Genomic DNA, 21,237 nt, shown 5'->3' with positions numbered 1-21,237 from the left:
TTAAATTAATCTAACTTTCTCTTACTTACTTGGGGGGTTTCTCTACAGTCCGGTAAGAGTTAAAAGCCTGAAGCTGGTTCTGTACACCACTCAGTGAGTTAGCTAGCTGCCTGTCATTGAGTGTAACAATGGTCTGCTCAATCCACTGCAGCAGTTCTGAGGCCAGGGTCTCATACTTCTCTATCAGCTGGTCAGCCTCAATAGCATAGTCCAGCACCTGCAACAAGAACCAGCCAATGAATCAAGGCAACTGGGCAGCAAAAAATGCACATGTACTCACTGTTGTACTCTCCCATGCCCGCAGACATGCACGCACACACAGAGCTAACCTTGCCAATTCTTTTGCCTTCGACTGCCAGGGCTTTCATTTTGGAAAAGTAATGGTAGTAGGTCGCAACATAGGTAATGATGGACTTTTCATCAGGCTGATCGACATTGACATCTGAAAAAGAGAGAGAATGATCCATATGTACCCAAATCCTTCTGCCTTTATTTACTGACCATAACCTTCAGCATGCATATGCACGATCAACACAATGTTTAGCTCTCAAAATAGCCTGAATGCGGCATTGAATTTGTGCCAGACTGTTACCAACTTTGGACATGGTTCTTGTGATGTCAGTGTAGCTGACGTGAAGTAGTGATGTTTAAGCTATAATTAATTCCAGTAATCCTCAATAGTCCAACACCCGTTAGTCTGTTTAGGGTATTAGCTTTGTGTCTTGGTTTTAGCGTCAGGCCATCAGTGAGACTTAAAGGAGTGCTTTGTGTTTTTAATGGTGGTTTTCCCCACTCACCTTCTGGGTCCAGCAGTTTAGTAAGTCCCAGTTCCTTCTCGGCCACATTAAAAGCATTCTGGAGATTGTAGTGTGCATTTGACCTCTTCAGGTTGTCAAACTCAATCAGATCAGGTCTGGAGAGGCCGGGTAAGAGTTATAGTTTTAATAAGTGCAGAATGCAGAGGAGAAAAGAGGGCAAACCTATCATGTAACATTACCTCGTTGTGGTATAGAAAAATATTTCCATCCACTATTCATCGGTGGATTGGGTTCCAGCTAATTGTTGCCTATTCTTGGCTAAAACTATGTTTACATACTGATATTACCTGGGTATAAAAGGAAACCTATGTATACAATTGGCTTTTTAATAACCAATAAACAGAAATTCCTACAGTATAGTCTTCATTTGTGACTACTAAGAAATTACATTGTAGATAAGGGGGAAAACTCTTTGCATATCGCACTGTAATGTGTGCTTAGTTTGAATAAAGGCGTGCCCATTTAAATAATGAAAATGTCAGAATACTGGTTTACATCAATATCTCATGGTTCAGTTCCTCCTGTAAAGCAACTTGGCATTCTTTGCCTTTACTATTTACCGTAATGATCAATGCTCTCTGTCTATTTCATTTAAGAAGATGGGTTACCTTTGGTTTCAGTTCACTGATTCATTTTAACACATGCCATTCATGGTACTTTTACCAGCAGGGTGTGCAAGTGAGTTAAGAACCATAGGACTTCATAGAAAATAAGTAGGTTATTATTTCTGTGATCTAGGTCATCTTAGTCCCTGTTTTATTCACATCCTTTTTGCTATACCACAGACTGAAGGATGGGAGTAGGAGCAGATGGAAATAGCAAAGGGTATAAAAAGCATCCCAGAGAAGTATGATGGTTGTCTAACAGGTGCCCCTCATTCAGTAAAGAAAGATAAAAAAAAATGATGTGAAGATACTGGATAGTTCGTTTTGCAGGATGGAAATCTAATTTTACATTTGGAGCTGTGTTAAAATGATTTCATATCCAAGCACAAGCACAATTCAGCACAGGACATCACAACCAACCTGTGTTTGTGCACGATGGCATTGAATGCCAGACCATCTCGCCAGCTGGTAGTGAAGTTGTGAATATTGACATTGGGGTATCTGCAAAGGTTAGATCAGAAACCATTAAACATTAACTCAGCATAGAAAATCATCAGTAACCCCTTAAGTGCAGTCAAACATTTTTTAAACATATTAATAGTATTTATAGTGTGTGATTAAGCTCCCTCTTTGAATCTCTCCTCTTCCTCTTTTCTTACCCAGCAGTTTTCATTTGGCACCAAAGCAGCAGAGCATCTTTAGCAGATTTTTTCTCCTTGTTGTCTTCTGTCTCTACACTGATGTCCTGGATCTGTCAGCAGAGGATTAATTCAGTTAAGACAGAAACTTTTAGGCAGTTACTGTTTTATCAGAATAAAACTCATATGTATCTGTATGTAATACTAATTGAATGGTATTACATACATTAGTATTGAATGGTTGGAAAAAAAAAATCTCAGGTAAAGACAAGATGACTAAAATAAAATCATGAAGAATTTCCTTACAACTGTCAGCAACATTAAACACCATAATCACTTTGTGAGTCTGCCCGAAGGACTGGGCGACAAGTAGAGACCTGATGCGTCATTGCAAAATTGTTTTTTGAGAGAGCTTACAAAATGAGGCATATGGACTTTGAGGGAAATGAACAGACTCTCATACAACTTGTATATGTTACCTGGAAGCGAAGAATGATGGTCCAGATGAGTCCCAGGGTGAGACGGTGGTTTCCATCCACAATGTCATGTGAACCCATGTTCTCTAAATGGACTTTCTGCTCCTTGAGAAACTGCAGGGCCTTATCAACATTCTCCAAGCAGTGGATACGCATACGGCCCTTTGTGGGCTTTGGCTGTGGTTAAAGGGAAACAGAAAAAAAAGACATACATTGACACTGTTGCACAAAGTTTTCACAATATACAGGGAACATAAAAAGAGAAAAACAAGTCAAAGCAGGAAGAAAAATAAACTGCATTCAGAGAGAGCTGAAATTAAGTCAGAATGAAATGATTGTTTCTTTTTCCTGACTTGTGGTGTGGGATGAATGCAATGGTGAGGGCTGGGTCAATATGGGGGCAGTGAAGGGTAGTTTCTGTGTGATACTGACCAGCTGTTCTCCTGAGAGCACTTCCAGAAGGCGGATTAGCATGCGGCCATCGCGCAGGTCGGTGTATAAGTCACCAATGCGACAGGTCACTCGACCTAAGTGAGAGTTCACCCATTTGGTAAAGGTCTTTTTCTGTACTGCTTCACGCTCATCTGCAAAGGGAAAAAAAGAAGACATATTACAAGTTACATTGCACCAACATCGCAGAAATCAAATCTGAACAGACACCAGTGTAGTCTACTGTACAACCTAGATCCCACTTGGAAGTAACAGAAAATCATACAGACTTCAGCCCTTGTGCCGAGCAGTTCATAACCTGCACCAATATCTCTCCAGGAACAATGCATTGACAGTTTAGTGAGAGATTTCAGACCTACATCCAAGTATGCTGATGGCTCTGATCAAGCGTGCATTGCTAATTACTCTAATAGTGAGAGTAGAAGAGATGAGTGACTTTTCAAAATTGTGCATGAACATGACAATTAATGAGTGTTTTTGTTGTTACTTTCTTAGAGCAAGGCTAAAAAAAGAATCACAATAAATTAAGCTGTAACAGCAGCTCAGACATATGGACCAGGGAAGTAAGAAGCTAATCCTGCTTCGCCACCTAACAAGGTGACCTAATTTCTAGGACACAAGGTCTCCCTGCGTTTTGAAAACACTTTTCTAACATTGTACTTAATGCACTGCACCTAAAGCAAGCACACACAGAATAACCCTGAAGCTCACAGAAAATAGATCTGAGGAGCAGCTCTGTTGAAAGCTCTGATGAAAACAAAGCTGACTTACTGGAGCATGGAATAAAATTTAATGGTGGTGAGAAGAAATGGATCTTTAACTATAACAACCTCTAAAATTACAAATTGTGTGGCTATTTAAAAAGCAAGTGAACCAAACCATATTTAGTAATAAAGCTTGATTATTTAAAAAAAAAAAAAAAAAGCCTTAACACACACATCTATCAGCCATGACATTATGACCATCTGCCTAATGTTGCTTAGGTCTTCCTACCCCTGACCCTGGTCAAAGCAACATGAAGCGAGCAGATCCTTTAAGTCCTGTATGTTGCAAGGTGATGCCTCCATGGAGCAGACTTGTTTAGATTGAGAATCAACACCTTGAACTGGTGAATGGCTCCTCAACCCATTCCTGAAACGTTCTAGCAATTTTGCAGGCAGTATTATCCTGCTGACGGAGTCCACTGCCATTAGAGAACAGTCTTTCCATGAAGGGTTGGATTTGGTCTGCAACAGGGTTTATATGCATTGCGTTCAGGTAACATCCATATTAAATGACAAATTTCCCAGCAGTCCTAAGCATCACAAGTCACAAGTAGGAGCTGCACACATTCTCACCCATCATCATTCTCATCAGCCCTGTCCCGTGTTTCCTTCCACTCTAGGTGCTGACCACTACAGACAAGGAGCATCCCAATGAGCTGCTGGAGATGCTCTGACCCATCATCTCATCACAATTTTGTCCTTGTCGAAGCTGCTCACATTTTCATGCTTGCCAGTTAAGTGTTAAAATGGATTTTGCTTTTTGTATTCCAAGTGAACCTTGAAATAAAATATGCTTGCACAAAATCATTTTAATAAGCTGATTTCCATATAATTTGTTATGTTATTTGATACAAACAAAAACCACTGTACATTTAGTGGCACTGGGCTTTAATCTCTCTTGACATTTGTATATTTTTCTTGCATTTTTATTTTTTATTTTTATTTTCTCGCCTCATGTTCTCGTTCTCTTTCGCCCCTCTCTATCACTCTCCACATCCTTTCTCTCACTCAATCTAATTGGTCTAGGCAGTTGGCTGCCCTCGCTGAGCATGGTTTTGCCTCAGTTTTCTGCCTCTTCAAGAAAATTTTTCCTCCCACTGATGACAACTGCTTACTTATGGAGGGATTTGGTGGGTCTATTTAAATAATTCTAGAAAGATCTTGACCTAGACCTGTTGCTTTGATGTAACTGTTGAATGAATGGTGAATTGGCATTATGTACATAAACATGACTGATGATTTGTTCCATCGACATGGTCACAAGATGGTGTCATACAAATTTCTGAACATCTACTGAACAAGGCTATATCAGTCAAGTCACATTTTTTCCTGTTGAGACTAAACTTTCATGTTTTTGTGTCCAACTCACAGCTTTGAGTTCTCAGGAACTATCACACCATCAAAAAAAACATCAGTGCTCGTTGTAAGGCTATACTTAAAATAAGTCACAGTGCTTAATGGATCACCATTTCTTGCTGTAGTTGTTTTTCCTGACTGCACAGTTTGTTGAAGTGCACTGGCCAACAATAGAATGAGTGATAAATTATAACATATCATCTAGAATTAAGTTGTTTGACTATCTATGGTGTGCATCAGAGCTAACAACAGCACAATGACTCATGGACAAGGCAGCATTGTTTTCACTACACTAGTAAGTCATATTTACTTGTTCATAGCTTGAATATCCAAGACAGTCTATTGGGATGCATTCTAGGGGAAAATAGTAGCTTTTTAAAAATCCAAATTTTCAAATTGGAAGTGGTATTTAAAATGGTGTATTTCATACGCAAAAAAAGTGACATTTCAATTCAGCGTGTGTAAATGTTATTTATTGATTAGTTGGTACTCAGTAACAATACATGCATTATAGACAGTTCAACAGGAAACTGTCTAACACACAAGTTAAATACTTCTTAAGGCAAACACATACAGGTGCAGAGAAACACGGACACATGTGTGCGTGCTAGCAGCTGTGCATATACATATAGAAATAATTGCAGTTTCCTTTTTTTTCTTTTCTTTTCTCATTCAAGGAGTTGTGTTTCTTCAAAGCAGGTGAAAGGGCTGACTGTAGCAGTGGCCTACACGCGCATTTGAAAGGTTGGAGCTGAGACAGAAACAGGCTATTCTCTGCCAACCTGGCAATCAGCCTTCTTGTCTAATGCGAGTCTCTTTTTCTCCCCCCAACTTTTTTCTGGTGTACCTCAACCCAAGGACATCAGGCAAACAACAGCTACTATCAGTCAAACAACCTTGCTTTAGTGTAGACCTGGTTAATTCTGTACTGAAATATAGTGTGGCGGTTGTTTGGGGTATTCTTTTATTAACTTCTCAGTCCAATTTTCAAGAACTGATACTGACTGAACTAAAGCTGTTCAATGCGCCTGCAGAGGTGGATTACTGTGGCAGGTGGAGTACAGTAGAGGAGCCTGCATTCCTCCTGAAGCTTGGTCATGTTGTGACAGCACCCAGCAGTGAGGAGGAAGCAGCGGGGAAGAGATTTTAAAGAAGAAACACTGTTACCCTATGGTGATCACCACTAATAACAAAGTTACTGAAGAAGAACAGAAGAGAGACCAACATTGGCCTCAGTTTCTTAGGTTTTTGCTGATTGCAGCACAGAAACACAAGCCTGTCATCCGTTGCTACAGTAGTTAAGGGAAACCTTTTGATAACAGTTTAACAATCTGAAATTTGTGGATTGTATGGTCAGTCCATAGAAAGATAAGATATGTTAACTATGTTTTTTGATCTATGTGGAAAGGATTTATTCTCTTTCCAGACTTGTAAGAAACTTCATCATGCACAAGGAAAGAAACAACACCAGCACAATGTCTCATCTTTACAAAGAACTGAAGTGTGAAGTCATACAAATAACTTGCCAAACCTGCCAACATTGCTATAAAGTTACCCATTATGTGACAAGAACTTGGAACTTGGAAAACACGCAAGTTTGAGAAAACAAGCCTTCTAATTATTCATTTGACTACATTTTACACAATTTTCCTTCTAAAATGACATTCGATACCAACCTCCAAGCACATATAATTTCCATGCTACAAGCCAGTAGCTGCAGGATGTCAATTGTCAAATAAACCAACATAAGCCTCTGATCCAACATATCTAAATATTGCATGAATGTCTATGCCTTGCACAAAACACAGTGTTAAAACTGACTGCCCCACATTTCAACTTTATGGGATGTTCATTAAAAGCCTCTTGAGACTAAAACTAAAATGAATTCTCATTTAAGTTTCCCAGAAATTAACACTTAAAACTTCCATGACTATCCTGGAGCTCCAGCTCTCCTTCTTGAGATTCACATTTTCTGTATCCTGTTTTTCTGCATTGTTTACTAATGGTAGATCAGAACTAGTGGTTAGAAGCATCATTTAATGGTTAAAAAGCATATTTGGGCATGTCCAGTCACTTTGAACATGACAGTAAGCTTTAAGTATATGTCAGGGCCCTGAGTAGAGTGGCGCCTGGCTTAGTGAGTGTCCTCTTTACTGTTGAGGGTACTGAGGTTTAGCTCGCCACTGATTTTGTATTTTACCCCCAAACAAACTTAGACACCGTTGATAATGGTGATTATGTGCAGGTAATCTGAGCAAATATGCCGCCAGAGTTAATCTTATGTCTGCGACACAAAGTGACTAGGCCCATGTTTGATGATTACACAGACAGATACAACACCAACAAAGAGTCTCACACTTCCGTGAAGGAAAACAATATCACATCTATGGTATGCATCAGAACAGTCCCTGTGTAGTTTGAGACAAGGACTAAGTCTGTCTCTGTACCATTGTACTGAGGTCATGGTTTTCATTTAGTATTTCAAAGGTAGATCAAAATTATCTAAACACATTAAATGCTCAGAGGAATTGGCAATTTGCCCATTTCCATTACCTTATCTACTGTGTGCCACATTTTTCCCATCAAGTTCAGTTGTATCACTACATTTCCATAAAACATCCATGCATCAATGATGCAAAGAAGCAAATAAAATGAGTTACAGTGGGGTTTTGCCCTTTTGCATCATAGTGCACATTGTGTTTTCATTATTTGTATCCTGTGCCCTACCCTAACCCAAAGCGATATTCTGATCTTATAAATTATACAATATCTTTCAAAATTTTAAAATCATGTTGACTTTTTTTTTCAAGAAGCACCACTCACAATATTATCAGTTGAGATTATTCGCATGTTATCTCTCTGCACTTTTCAAGTAGAGCAGTTATAGACCCTTTATAATATTGATTAGACAATAATTCTAACCATCAGTAAGCACTTAAAAATAGTGGCAAGGAAGAACTCCTCTTATGACGCAGAACTTGAGTCAGGTTGACTGGTTGGGCTTGATGTATATTGCTGAAGTGGTTACATATGTAAAATCTACAACTTACACTGCATAAAAGCTTGAAGATAATGCAGCTCTTTTACACATTTTGAAGAGTAAAAACTTCATGCAGATCTAATGCATGCCAGACAGTGTACATTTAATTTAGGCAGAATCGTTTTGTGATTGATGGCCAAGATGCCCTCCTGTATTACTCATGGTTGCCTTTTCTCTTTGGCACCAGCATAAATAACATGTGATTACTGATCACTGGTATGAAGGACCCCCATTTTTTTCCCTCATTAGCACATCCGTACTCCTAATTATCTAATGCTGCAAAAAGTTGCACAAAAGCAAGGACTGAACACGTAATCAATTTAAGATTTGAAGGGATTAACTTATTGAAAATTTCAGCACTGTAAACACAGATTGTTGTGGACAAGGGTTCATTGGCCTGTACATTCAAGCTCTTCACTGGCAAAAATACTGGTGTGATGCTGTATACAAAACAGACACTGTCCTAGAACTAGATGTCACCAAGGCTCCTTAACCACACTGATCATCCGCTGCCACCAATGAAACTGTGTTTGTCCTTCAGTGAGATAAAGATAAGCACTAGAAGGGGAGAGATTCAGACAGGTAAATAGAGGCTGTCTTCTGATTCTTCTTACTGATGACTAGTTTTCTGTGTTGCATATGGTCTCCTCAATGCATTATATCCGGTGTGTTGCATAACACTGCAATTTGGGCTCCAAGTGGCCTGCCTTTAGAAAAGAGAATAAGGAGTACCTCTATCCATAAATAGCTAACCATGGTACGCTTATACAATGGCAACATATGAATGCATTTATTCCACACTTCATTCTCTTAGCCATTTAATGTCCACTGGACTATTAAGATTATTTCTTTACACCTCAATATGTCTAAAACCTTTCAGAAAAAGATATTTATAAAATCCAAACACAGTAAGTCTGATTTTGGCCCAGGTTGTTATTCATTAACCATTACTTGTTTCCTTTCAGGCTTTCATGCCCTTCACTCTATATACTTTTGACATTCTGTCCCTCACCCACCTTGGGTTTTGTAATGAATACCTCTGCTCAGCCCGTCCTCAGAGAGAAAGACTAAACTACTTCCATCAATCTGTCTTTAATCTGCTTTAATGACCTTCTCTTGGACACGCAGGCAAGATTATGGTATTGTGCCAAAGAGCACAGAGAAAAACATTTCAAATTTGTGTAAAAATGGCTTCAAACTGCAGTTTGAAGAGAAGAAATTAACCATGAGTCAAGACTGACACACATGAAGCCAAGTGAACAAAAAAACCACACCGTGAGGGGTGTGTATTTCTACAGTATACAGTATGTGTATGCATTTCTCTATGAGAGTTTTGTTTGAGATTTAGTGTTTGATTATTGGCATGTTAAGTCATATACATTCACAAAAGAGACACCAACATCAGAGTTTATCTGAGAACATTATAGGAAAGGAAAATATAGCAATATACTGTATGTATAGAAGCAACCTGCATTAGTTGTAATGCTACAGTCAGAGTTTGCAAGATTTTGGCCAACTCTGTAATTTAAACTTAAATCTGAGTTTAAATCAATTTTTCAACCACAGGCTTCTAAATACTTCTGTCTGAAATGACAGAGTAGATTCTCAGCACTCATTTAGGAATACCTAAGCCAAGTTTAGAGTGTGATAGTTAATAGATCCTGTGACCAATAAAACAATGAAGGCAAACTGTTTTCAAGTAGAGGTGGGAGGAGCCTGTATTTGTAAATAATGTTTCAGCAACAAAGATTCTAGAACTACTATGAAGGAGTGACTTCTATCAAAAGACTGAGTCACACATGAATTATTTTCTTTTAACAGTCACACATTTAAATTTTCAATTAGTATGAGCTACGCTGTTTTTCAGATACTGGCATAGGTTTGTCTTAACTAAGTGAATATGGTTATAAAGTGTGAAATAATATTTCACATTTTATATGTTGGGGATAAGGTCTGACTGTGACTACTGTCACCCACAAGGTCTACTTATATAGTAAACCTTGTAGGTGACAGCCTCAGTTGGCCAAAAACTGTTCTACAAGTTGTATAAACACAATTAAATACCCAACACAGATCAGCAATAAATGAGCTAGAAATTTCATAACAAAAGCTAAAACAGACTACTTTTAAGTCTGGTTTGGGCACAAATCAGCTGCAGCTAGTTAGTTGAGTGCTCTGACTGGAGTGGGAGGTTGAAGAAAGTCAGACAAAAAAGGGGCTACATAGGCCATTCAACTTTTAAAAACTAGTAACAAAATCTTAAACTGGATCAGGAACCCAAGTACAGGTGTGATTTGGTATCATGTTAACAGCCTGGCTGCTGTGTTCTGTACAGCCTGCAGGCGATTTAGTGACAGTTGATCAAATCCACCATAAACAGAATTACAATAATCCAAACAACTGGTAGCAAAGACATGAATTGCCTTTGTGAAATCCGGTGGAGGGAGGGAGGTATGCCTTCACGTTTAAATGAGTCTTTAATGAGTTGACAACTGAACTACGTGTTTGTAAAATTTAAAGGCAGATAGAAGCAGGACTGTTTGTCTGCTTAAAAAGGTGCATTTGTAATTGAATGCAAAACAGTGAAGAGAAATGTACTTTTAAAAGACTAAATGTCAATAAAAGCAGACGCTCGTGCTCGACAAACAATTAATGATATTTAACTCAAACTGTGAAAAAGTAATATGTGCAAATTAAAGCACGGAAAACAGCATGCACAGATGTACATACTTTGACAGTTCTCTCCCTATAAAAGCGGAACTGCCCTTCCGTTGCACATGGCTTTGAAAGTAGGGCTGTGGTAAAACCACTGCCTTGCCACATGTGGTGTGAGTTATTTTTACACAAAAACAGTTAGAGGAAAACAAGTATAGAAACACAATGTCTTTTGCCTAACTCTCCCAGGTTTTTTTCTTACAGTGACAAAAACTCACATGGTGAATAAAGCAAAGACCTTTCTTAAAATACTGCCCTCTTTTCCTTTCTAAAGTTAGTCAAGGAGCAAAACACTGCACATTCACTAGCTTCACTGATGAAACAGAGGTCATGCCTCTCTGTGTCATCTGCAACTGAAACAGATAATGGTGAAGATAGGAGAGGAGAGGATTGGCTTAGGCAGTCCCATGACAAAAAGACAGAAACTGACACCTCTCAGACATAACATCTGGACACAAGAAAGGTGTGTAATGTCAACAAGATAACTATTCTAGAGCCTTCAAGCCTTCCCTTCAAAGTGGAAAGCTGTCAATATTAGCAAAACTGTACAAACAAAATGGTATGTTGTGTGTGTGTGTGTGTGTCTGTGTACATATGCTAAATCCTCACCAAGTTAATGTTACTGAGTTGCAGCGAGAAGCCACTAAAGGCAGACCTTTCACTTTAGAAATATTAAATGACAATATTCAATTGACAGTGTGCTACTGTAATTTAAGCTATACCCAAGTGCAACGTTGATCTATTTCAATGCCAAATCACGGAGTTGACTAGTAAAGATTAGATACTACCGTGTAAAAGTCATTTTTTCTCTGGTAGTTAAAAAAAAAAAAAAAAAAAAAAAAAAAAGACCAGAGCTGTGTTAAAGTAGATTTTAATAAAGTCACATTTCTAAAGCCAAATGTGTGACAGCTTACACTAAGGTCCACAGCAGTTGCCCCACCAGCTCCAGGGAGCAGCGACACTTTGAACAATGACCCTGCAGACTAGCCTTCCGCTCACTGGTTGGATGTCCCAGTACATAAATAAAATGCAATGTTGCAATATATTTATTTTGGCCTAAAGATCAATAACTGATAGTATAAGGTAATACACACTGACAAATTGTACTTCTCTTTTGTGCATTATATAATTACACAGAAAATTGCATAATATCCTACTAGCAGTATCATGTAATTTATTCAGTGTTATGTGTGCAACAAAAATGGTAGTGTGTGAATGAAAAGGCTGTATGATCTCTTTATTGGTTGTGAATGATTTTAGCGGTTATAGTGGTACCACGTATAGATAGGGAGAAAAGTTAGAGACCTGCAACTCTTTCTGAGTGTATTCTTTCTTTTAACCCTGTGCCCTTGTGTTTCAGTAATCTGACTTGGCCAGAGTTATTTAGTTACTCAGTTTATTCTTAACTGGTAAGACATCTGGTACCACTTAGTGAGTTAATGCTTAATTTGTTAAGTGCTACAGTATTAGACAAGTGTAAGGCATATTTCCTCTGGTAAATTGACATTCACTTTTTGGTCTGTTGGGTTGAACTTCAACAACAAAGTGCCTGAGGCTATCCCCATTCAGAGAGAGTAGACTGGTCCAAGTTAGAACCTTTTCAAGGTGCTCTTTTTGTAACAACAGTATACTGAGTCTGGACCACCAATTCTACTGCTGAATACAACTTGCACAGATAAGACCTGACCTCAACACCTCATCCTCCACATGAAGAAATTATTTTGGGAGCGATTTCACCAAACAATGGTATGTGCTCATCGTCCTCATCATTTATCATTCCAAGCCAACATGATTTTACACAGAAAGAGAGGGAGTAACAAAGCCTAAGCCCAAGGGGCAGTTTAACTGGAAATACAAGTGGTGCTGCCATAAGTGTTTGTGTGTTTGTGTTTGTGAGTATGTGCTTATGCATTTACAGTAAACTCTTCAACAGTAAACAAAGAACATATAAATTTTAGAAACATATAATGAACTTTACGACATATGCAATCATAAACAACTTTATTTCACTATATTCTTTCATAAACCCTGAATTTAAGGTTTCCTTAGAGCAAGTTTGAAATTATATGTAGGTGTGTACCTACATATAACCAATGTTTCGGTATGAGAATGTAGTAAAACTTGTAATTCTCTCTGAGATAAAACATACTAGTCGTTATGTGGGTTTTATCTCTAGTCAAGATGACAGATGTCAGTGTGGAGGTTTTGATTTTTTTTTTTTTTTTTTTTACTTCAGACATTATTACACAGACAAACATACACAGCCATGCCAGGACGCAAATTCTTTCACCATGGCAATGAAGATACAGCTTTATATGGGAGAAATATTTCTGTATACATCAAGAATGTTAAACATGCAAAGAGCCAAGACCTGTCCCTTAAGCAAAGTCAAAGACAGCTCTCGTTTCTAGACAATACTCAGGGAGGGACCGGAAGCCAGCAAAACAGTGCAATTTTCATTGCACACACACTCTGCTACTGCAGAAGCTTTACCTCGTGGGTTGTGACTAAGGCGACAAAGCACAATGAAACAAGCCACATGATAACACAAAAAAAAAAAAAGAAAAAAATCTCACAAGGTGCACAATGTAGCCACTACAAATGTTAAAAAAAAAGGTTTTAACCAATTTTGAATTTATTTATAAAGGTTTCCAAAAGTTACAAGATTTGTGAGAATGAATCTCCTACGTTCTCAAAATCTTAGCTATTTAAGATTTTGTGGGATTTTTTTATAGATAGATGATATACAAAGATCATCTACCTGATTTTTGTGTACAACCTCACTAGCTTTGGGCAGAGACAGAGGCGTGTATTGTAATAAGATAAGAAATGACAGGTGGCCCAGTGATCAGGTGCCAGAGTGACTGTCTGCTTTAGAGCTGAGCTGAAGTCAGCCATGTGCCTATTTCAACTCTCCTCCATTTTCTCCTCATTTTCATTTCATATATATTATCAGATTGATAGGAGTCTTTTATATGTATATGTGTATAAATATGTAGAGCTACGGGTGAGTTAATTTAGAGTACGAAGCCCCTGCTACACGACAACCAGTTTCTATTTAATATTTCCTGTTTCAACAAAGAACAGGATATGGGTTAAAGAATAGGACTTGACATTCTAATCAATGACTTAACATTAAGAAATGTTTACATAAGCTACACACCAGAGAATTTGAGACTGTAAGCTGTGATGTCAATGGAGAGCTGAATTTTGAAAAACACTGGCTTAATGAACAAATTTATATATATGAAATATATATATATATATATATATATATATATATGAATTCAGCATGATTCTTACCTTGAAGCTGTTTAAACCGTCCTTCCAAGATGTTAGAGTATTGCACCTGATTAACAAATGCTGCTGGGGACAAACAGGGCTCTCTGTCCCTGTGGTCCAACTCCATGGCTTCTTTTTGGATCTCTCTTTTAAATATTCCTCTCAGATATAGTGTGAATAGGAGTTACTGTGCATAGCACAGCAGAGTAAACCTTTCTCACCGAATAGTATTAAATCCTTTTGGAGCGTTTTCCCAAAAATAGTTGCATTGGTTTGTTCTCCTCTTTCAGATTCCCTCCGTGCTGCACCTCAATAAAGGTACAATACAAGCTCAAAAATATCCTCAACTGTTCTTTTCTTCATCTACTTTCCCACATTTTCCAATGAAAACAAAGCAACGAGTGAATAATAAAGAAAAATAAAGAATAATTTCAAACAAAACTTAAGAACAAGATGTTCTCTGTTTCACCTCCTCCGGAGAAGAATTTCCCCACCCTGAGCAGAGTAAAATCTTTGGTTACACTCCTTTGTGAGTCGAGCAAAGAAAAACTGGCTATATCTTCCTCCAAGCTCTTAACTTGCTGGAGCAGAGCAAAGCAGAACAGGCTAACCGGCTGCAGTCAGATAGCTGTGTAAACAAAGCCTGCTGTGCTGTCTGAAAATTGTGTCATTTGCATAAGGTGTGTTTGCGGGAGGAGCACGAGGGACAGAACATGGTGGAAAGATGACGAGGGAGGAGGTGTAGAGGTGGACTAAACCATTAGCAATCTCTACACAGTGTAGCTTGAGGCAGATTATTCAACGCCACCTTAAATCCAAGGAGCAGTGGGGTGTGGCCTGTCAAGAAGGTGTATCATAAAAGTCCCCATCATATTGTGTCGCCTTATCTTCTTCTGTTGCTGTGTGGTTTCAATTCTATCACTTTCTAAGATATCATTTGATCTCCCCTCTCCTGTTAAGGGGCACACCTTATGATGTTTAGACAGGAAGTAAGTAGTTGAGAAAGTCTCAGCAATGCAAAAAGCTCTTTCCTGCCTCAACAAGATTTGAGTGTGAACCTGTGGGTCTGTTTGCCAGGCAGATAGTTAGCAGATGGTTAGGCAGGGCTGGGGGTGGACATCATACAACTATACTATATTCACACATTTTAGACCTTAATAGATTTTTTTCTGTGGATATATGGTCATTTTTCCCAGTCAAATAAAAAATTGTTTGCTGACAATGGAGTAAAATTGACTTCCAGTTGAAGTTAGTTTGGGATTTCAAACTTGCAAAATAATAATTTTACTGTCATAATGAAGGAACATCATAATTTCAGCCTTTTAGGAAATGCAAAAATCTCAATATATTTTGAAGGAGTAACTTATTGAATGGAGGAGTTTTTTTGCAGCTCCAGATGAATGCCCTTAAAATGAATGCAGACTAAGATAATATTACTGCAAAAAAAATGTAAAATGTTTGCTAAGTGCAAAGTGCAAACATTTTACATGACTACAAACACAGTGACGACTGAGGTCACAGCCTTTCTTACAAGCGGATGGTGTTTTGGTCTGGTCAGGAGGCAGTGATAAAACGGCCTGGTTGTGTTTTTGATCTGTGCTTGTCCTGATGAGCTGGGAGCATCTGGATGGCTCTCATTAGAGGACCAAATGCCCCAGGTGTTCTGTGACTGGTGTTTATGGAGGGGGGGACTGTACTAATGAGAGCCAAAGAGAAGACACTTCCTACTGCGGAACAGAAGCTATGTTACGGTCACAAGCAGTAAGAAATGGGCAGAACACAGGTAAACCACAGTAATGGCTACTGAAAATCCTAATCATTCATTCATTGACTCTCCCACCATTGGTGGGAGAGTCTGGAATGAGGAGCTTAACCTTTAATGTTAAGGCAGGTTCCTCCATTAAAAAGACTGATTCATTTTTCTATACTGTTAAAAAACATTCTCTTGTGAAATCAGAAGACAAACCATAAGAATATCTGCCCAAAGTGGTATGTGACAGAAACTCTTTAATTTACTAAACTGAAAGTAATGATAATTTGTGAAGGTCTTGTTTGGGTCCTAGACAAGAAAGAGGAAAAGATAAGAGCTGCTAGGGGAGTAAGCACTGCCAGAGTGTGATATATTGCTGAAAATGGAAAATGTGCATTTTTGCCAGCAAACAGCACAACCCGTTTTCTCTCAGGACCAGGGGGAGGTTGGAGAACTGGACCATACTCCAAATGCTATCATTCCATATTTGATCTAAAGGGACTCCCCTTGGGGCAACTGTTGTGTTAATTTTTCATTAGCATGTCAAAATAATTCAAGTGTTGATGTCGCTATATATATATATAAATAAAAGCTTTAGAATGTGTAACAATTTCAACAGTTTGAGAAAAGTGAATTTGCATAGATTGACTTTCTACCTACACAGCATAGGAGACAAGATAAGTGGTTATTCATCCAAATGACAATGATGTTAACACAGGAAAGGCTTGCTACAGTGAAACTGGTAGCAGCCTATGCTGTCATGCTGTCACACCAGTAGTAAAATGGTTCCAACATACTTAAGAGGGCATGAACCAGGAAATTAGGCAATCCTTAGAAACGTTTATTTTCAGGAACATAAGCAGAGCAAGTCAGATTGAGACAGAGCTGTATAAGAAAGCAGGAGCTTGCAGAAGGCAGAGGGTTTTGACACTTGGGGTTACGTTTAAAAAGATGGGCAGATGCTGGGCCTAGGGATAAAGGGCTGCTGCAGCATGTCAAAGAATGTGCTTATCAGGCCTAAACTTGTCAAACGGGGATGGTATCACAGCTGTTTACATAGGAGGGCACCCACTTATACACACTTTACAAATGCACATATTATTACTGCCCTCTGCTGTTTTTGTTTTGTTTTTTGTTGTTGTTATAAAACAGCAAGATTTAAGATATTTTTAAATCGACTACAGTGTATATACAACCACAATGCAGGAAACAACAGCTGACTCATGCTACATTTGTGAGTGAAATTAGATTCATCCTTCAGAAGTACTTTGACTACAGCCATGCCCAAAGATTATCAGAGCACGGGGTTTTCCATACAGTATATGTGAATGTACTTCTTGGTGCCTGTTTGGCTGGTGCTCCCCTCTGCTGGGTTCACTTTGATATTGCAACTTGTTTTAAACATCAACTCTGAACTTATCTGTAAAATGTGAAACCAGGACAGGACAGAATAGTTTAGCAAACAAAAAAATATATGTACGCGCACACAGGTATGATGAGGTATAAAGTTTTGTTATAAGATCGGAATTAGCAATGAAGCAAAAACACAGCCTTCTCATTCATTTCAATAATAATGATGTGTTGGCACAGTATGGATTCCAATGCGCTCCAAAGTTTCAACACACCCACACACACACATACCAAAAAAAAAAAAAAAAATTTCATGCAATGGTTGTCTTGATGTAGAATAGGCTATGCATTTTGGAATTACATTTAGAATGATTTTCTATGTTTTGCTGCATTAAGTACACCTGCTCATAAAGTCTAGTCTCACCACCTCATTCTTTGGTGAATTGACTATGCAGCTCTCTAGATTTGTCCTCCTTTCAAGTATTTCTGTCTTGCCCTACAAAGAAAGAATGAATTGTGCCTTGTGGGACAGACACAAATTAAGTTTGTTCTTCAGACTAGAGATCCTAATAAAAACATTTTGAAATTACAGTTGGTCTGTGATTTTCTCTCTAAATTCTCTTGTGAAGAACATTTTAAAACAAGATGATTTATCAACTTGTTGGGGGGGTACTAAATTTAAGGACTGTGAGTAACATCTATTCCATCTCATCAAATGCCCATGTTTTACTTGTGTTATATTTACAATTCCTATAATTTATGCAAATAGGATGGTGACTTTGTATCTGTCCCTTTATGAGCGGATGCTTGTTTGTCAATCAGAAGTATGTCCACTTGTCTTGCCAACCTCTCCTGAATAGTTCACTACAGAAATGGAATAAAAGTAACATCATGTTCAAATGCAGAGGGTGATTCAGAGGCCTTTTCAGTTATAGGCACAGCTTGACGAACAGATTTTCTGCTATTTTTAATCAATTCAGGTCTTTACAATAGGCACATAACAGCTTTTGTTTTACTTGTGCTATTATGCCAGTAAACACAATATGGGGTGGATTTTTATGCTTCATATCTATTTTTCTGCATTTCACATGCAGAGTACTGTGAATGCTTCCAAAACACAGGTGTCCCTCATTGAACATGAACAGTGCACAAGAGTTGCGCTGCTCCTCTGCTCTCTGAGTTAATTTGCAATTGGCAAACAAAAATTATGAATGTGATTTAGCAGAGTTGGTAGCTTTGGACATTAGTAAATACTGGCATCTACTGTAAAACTGCTGATTAATGCACGCATGTAGGTTAAGATAATGATTTCAGACTTTTGACTTATGTTTTTGCAAAGTGGCTCAGTGATGTGACCAATCAACTAGCACTCCTGTTTAACAGCTTGGGGGAAAGCATCCAAGAAAGTTGACACTGAGGTCTTTCTTGGAAAGCTCCGGTATTAAAACCCTTAAAGACAGTTCAACACAACAAGAATACTAACTCTAGCATCAAAAATAACAATGGACATTTCTTTAATACAGTTTTACTACTAATTAAAAGAATAAATTCAACAAATATTTTGTCTATATATTGTATTGGATCATGGAGGTATACTTATACTAATATACCAATAACTCACTATGTACTGTATGACACTTTGCTCTAAACGGGTGAGGCTGAAGCCCAAGTAGTCTGAAAAAATTCACTTTTGTAAAGTTCAGAGTTTATCAATCATCAATTTCACACTTGTAGTGCATGCAAGTGTCTTTTGCAAATAAGTACATTGGCCTGAAGTGTAGCATACCTGCAAGAGCCTTGATGCGTGATCGTTCAAAGAGGCGAGCTGAACTGTTCTCATTATCCCAGTCAGTCTCCGCTGCGAGATCCCAGCGGTTGTTGATGTCATTATACTGTTGCTGGATCTCCAAGCTGTCAAAATCAGTCGGTGAGATGGTACTCATTGTGTCCAGGCTGAAGGAAAACACATTCAACCTAGAATTCGGACACACAAAACAGCATCCACAATCAGTGATAACAGAGAGGGGGAGGATATTATACACTAGAAAAAGCTTCATAAGAATGACCTTTAAAATTTTTGGAAGCACCTTTGAACATTCAGTTTAGAAACTGAGCATTTATTTCTTTAGGACAGGAGGCTAGTGTAATATACCTCACCCACACTCTCCACACAGCCTCCCAGCTTCATTCTTTTAAATGATAGTCATATGCAAATAAGAGGTTTGATAGAACAACTGCCAACGTATGTATTAAAATTAAAAAAAAAAAAAAAAAAGTGATAAGTTCAGCAACTGTCATGAGGACATAAAATTAGTTTCTGTAAGCCAAGAGAACAAGTGATGATGACTCCACTGACTCTGAATAGCAATAGTGACTAAACTAGACCCCTGCAGAGTAGAGACTAGACCAGACAGGACCTCCCGAGGGGCACATTTTGCTTAAATGTGTGGAAGCATTAAAAGTTTTCGGGGGATTTTATAGGGCTTTTATAGTCCAAATCTTTGCCTTCAAGGAGGACGGGGCCGGTTGAAGTTCTTTTTCCTCCACTATTGTAGTTTCCTCCTTGTTTTGGTGCTTACTGCGCATGTATATGTTCCAGAACTGGCTCTGTGGTGATGTCAGGATGTCCCGTATACAAAGTGGAGACAGGCTGCCTGCAGATTTCTTTTAATTTATTTTTTATCGATTTTGGGACATTTTAAAATCAATTCTGAATCATAGTAAATGAGAATGGCGATTCTTATATGAATCGATTTTTTGGCACACCCCTAGTATGCATAGTGTACTACACATTAATGTACAGTATAAAGTATCTGATTTGAGACACATGATATGTGCTTGTTTTAAAGCATGTAATTTGATTACAAACATATTTTGATAATGCACTCAAAACATTATTCAGCTGATAGCAGTTTACAGAACTCTCTCGAATGAACCCCTTCAACCCCCTTGCAGTGAGAACAACCATGTTTTTGTTTTTCTGTTGGAGTCAAAGACCGAACTGAGTAGAAGAGACAAAGACCAATATACTGATACTATATTTCAGTTGTTCAAGGATTCAACTGTTGGGTTAATATAAAAGAGTTATACAAGTATGGGAGTATTCTGGCATAAATGAAGATGGGAGAAAAAATGTAATTGTATCAATTTTATAAATGTGGAGACAATTCTTTCATACACTGCCTACCAGATAAGTGTAATGACACAGTTTTTGTATGCTCAATCACTTTAAAATCAATTAAGATCAGTAGAACTATATCCACAGCCAATTCATTTACAGCCCATACAATTTACTGCCAAACATTTACTGTCACAGTATGTGGTGTTGTTTCTGGATCCACAGCCCAGCTAAAGATTAAAACTATTAATGGCACTGTAGTCAGGCATCGTATTATTTCATAAGTTATTTAATTATTTATATTATTAATATTATTATATTATATGGTTGAGAATAGTATAGGCATTGGTCTAAATGATCGGACCCTTTATTGGTGCTATGGTGCTATAGTCATACTAGCGTTTAATCACTTTGTTTCATTTGGAGAGTGAATAGATGAAAACATCAAAATGCAACAAACAACAACAAGCTTTGATACAAGCTTATTGCAGAGGTTGGAGCAGTTTATAGTAATGTTTCTTTTTTTCCATAATTCATATGAATATTGAAAACATTAAGGTAAGGTAAAAGTCCTTAAAATCTGATGCCTGCATGGTTATAACCCTCTCATGTGGCTCTACCATTAATAGCATTGAAATATTGTTCCTTGCTTTCCCACAGTCAAATGATGTTAATCCACAGTTAGCAGTCGTTAGTGGTTACTTTTATGTACAAAAACATTTTGCCTACATAACAGGCCAAGTTCTATCAGAGACAGTGTTTAATTTGAAAAAGATTTCACTCCACTGCTTAAAAATGCTTGACACAAAGAGCAGAAGCAAAATAAAACAGATCCTTTTGTTAGTAATTTACACAGACAACCAATGGGGATCTGC

General features: G+C 38.0%; 1 protein-coding gene across 3 annotated transcripts in view; it reads right to left on the bottom strand.

Annotated features, from left to right (window-relative positions):
* sptbn2 (spectrin, beta, non-erythrocytic 2) overlaps positions 1-21,237 on the bottom strand; it is a 48,343-nt gene that overhangs the window by 17,165 nt on the left and 9,941 nt on the right. For 2 of the 3 annotated variants that reach the window (XM_029518569.1, XM_029518570.1), the window contains exons 2-9: positions 19,031-19,218; positions 2,970-3,121; positions 2,541-2,714; positions 2,083-2,174; positions 1,844-1,924; positions 798-913; positions 330-442; positions 30-217 (exon numbers count right to left, since the gene is read on the bottom strand). In XM_029518569.1, the coding sequence (XP_029374429.1) occupies positions 30-217; positions 330-442; positions 798-913; positions 1,844-1,924; positions 2,083-2,174; positions 2,541-2,714; positions 2,970-3,121; positions 19,031-19,187 (1,073 nt within the window). In that variant the 5' untranslated portion in view covers positions 19,188-19,218. Of the gene's footprint in view, positions 1-29; positions 218-329; positions 443-797; positions 914-1,843; positions 1,925-2,082; positions 2,175-2,540; positions 2,715-2,969; positions 3,122-14,165; positions 14,790-19,030; positions 19,219-21,237 lie in introns of those variants that run through there. The other variant, XM_029518571.1, reaches the window with a different exon arrangement.

Source organism: Echeneis naucrates, chromosome 14, assembly GCF_900963305.1.
Source record: "Echeneis naucrates chromosome 14, fEcheNa1.1, whole genome shotgun sequence".
Classification (NCBI taxonomy): domain Eukaryota; kingdom Metazoa; phylum Chordata; class Actinopteri; order Carangiformes; family Echeneidae; genus Echeneis; species Echeneis naucrates.
The sequence above is the reverse complement of the archived record's forward strand: the minus strand, read 5'-3'. Positions and strand labels throughout refer to the sequence as shown.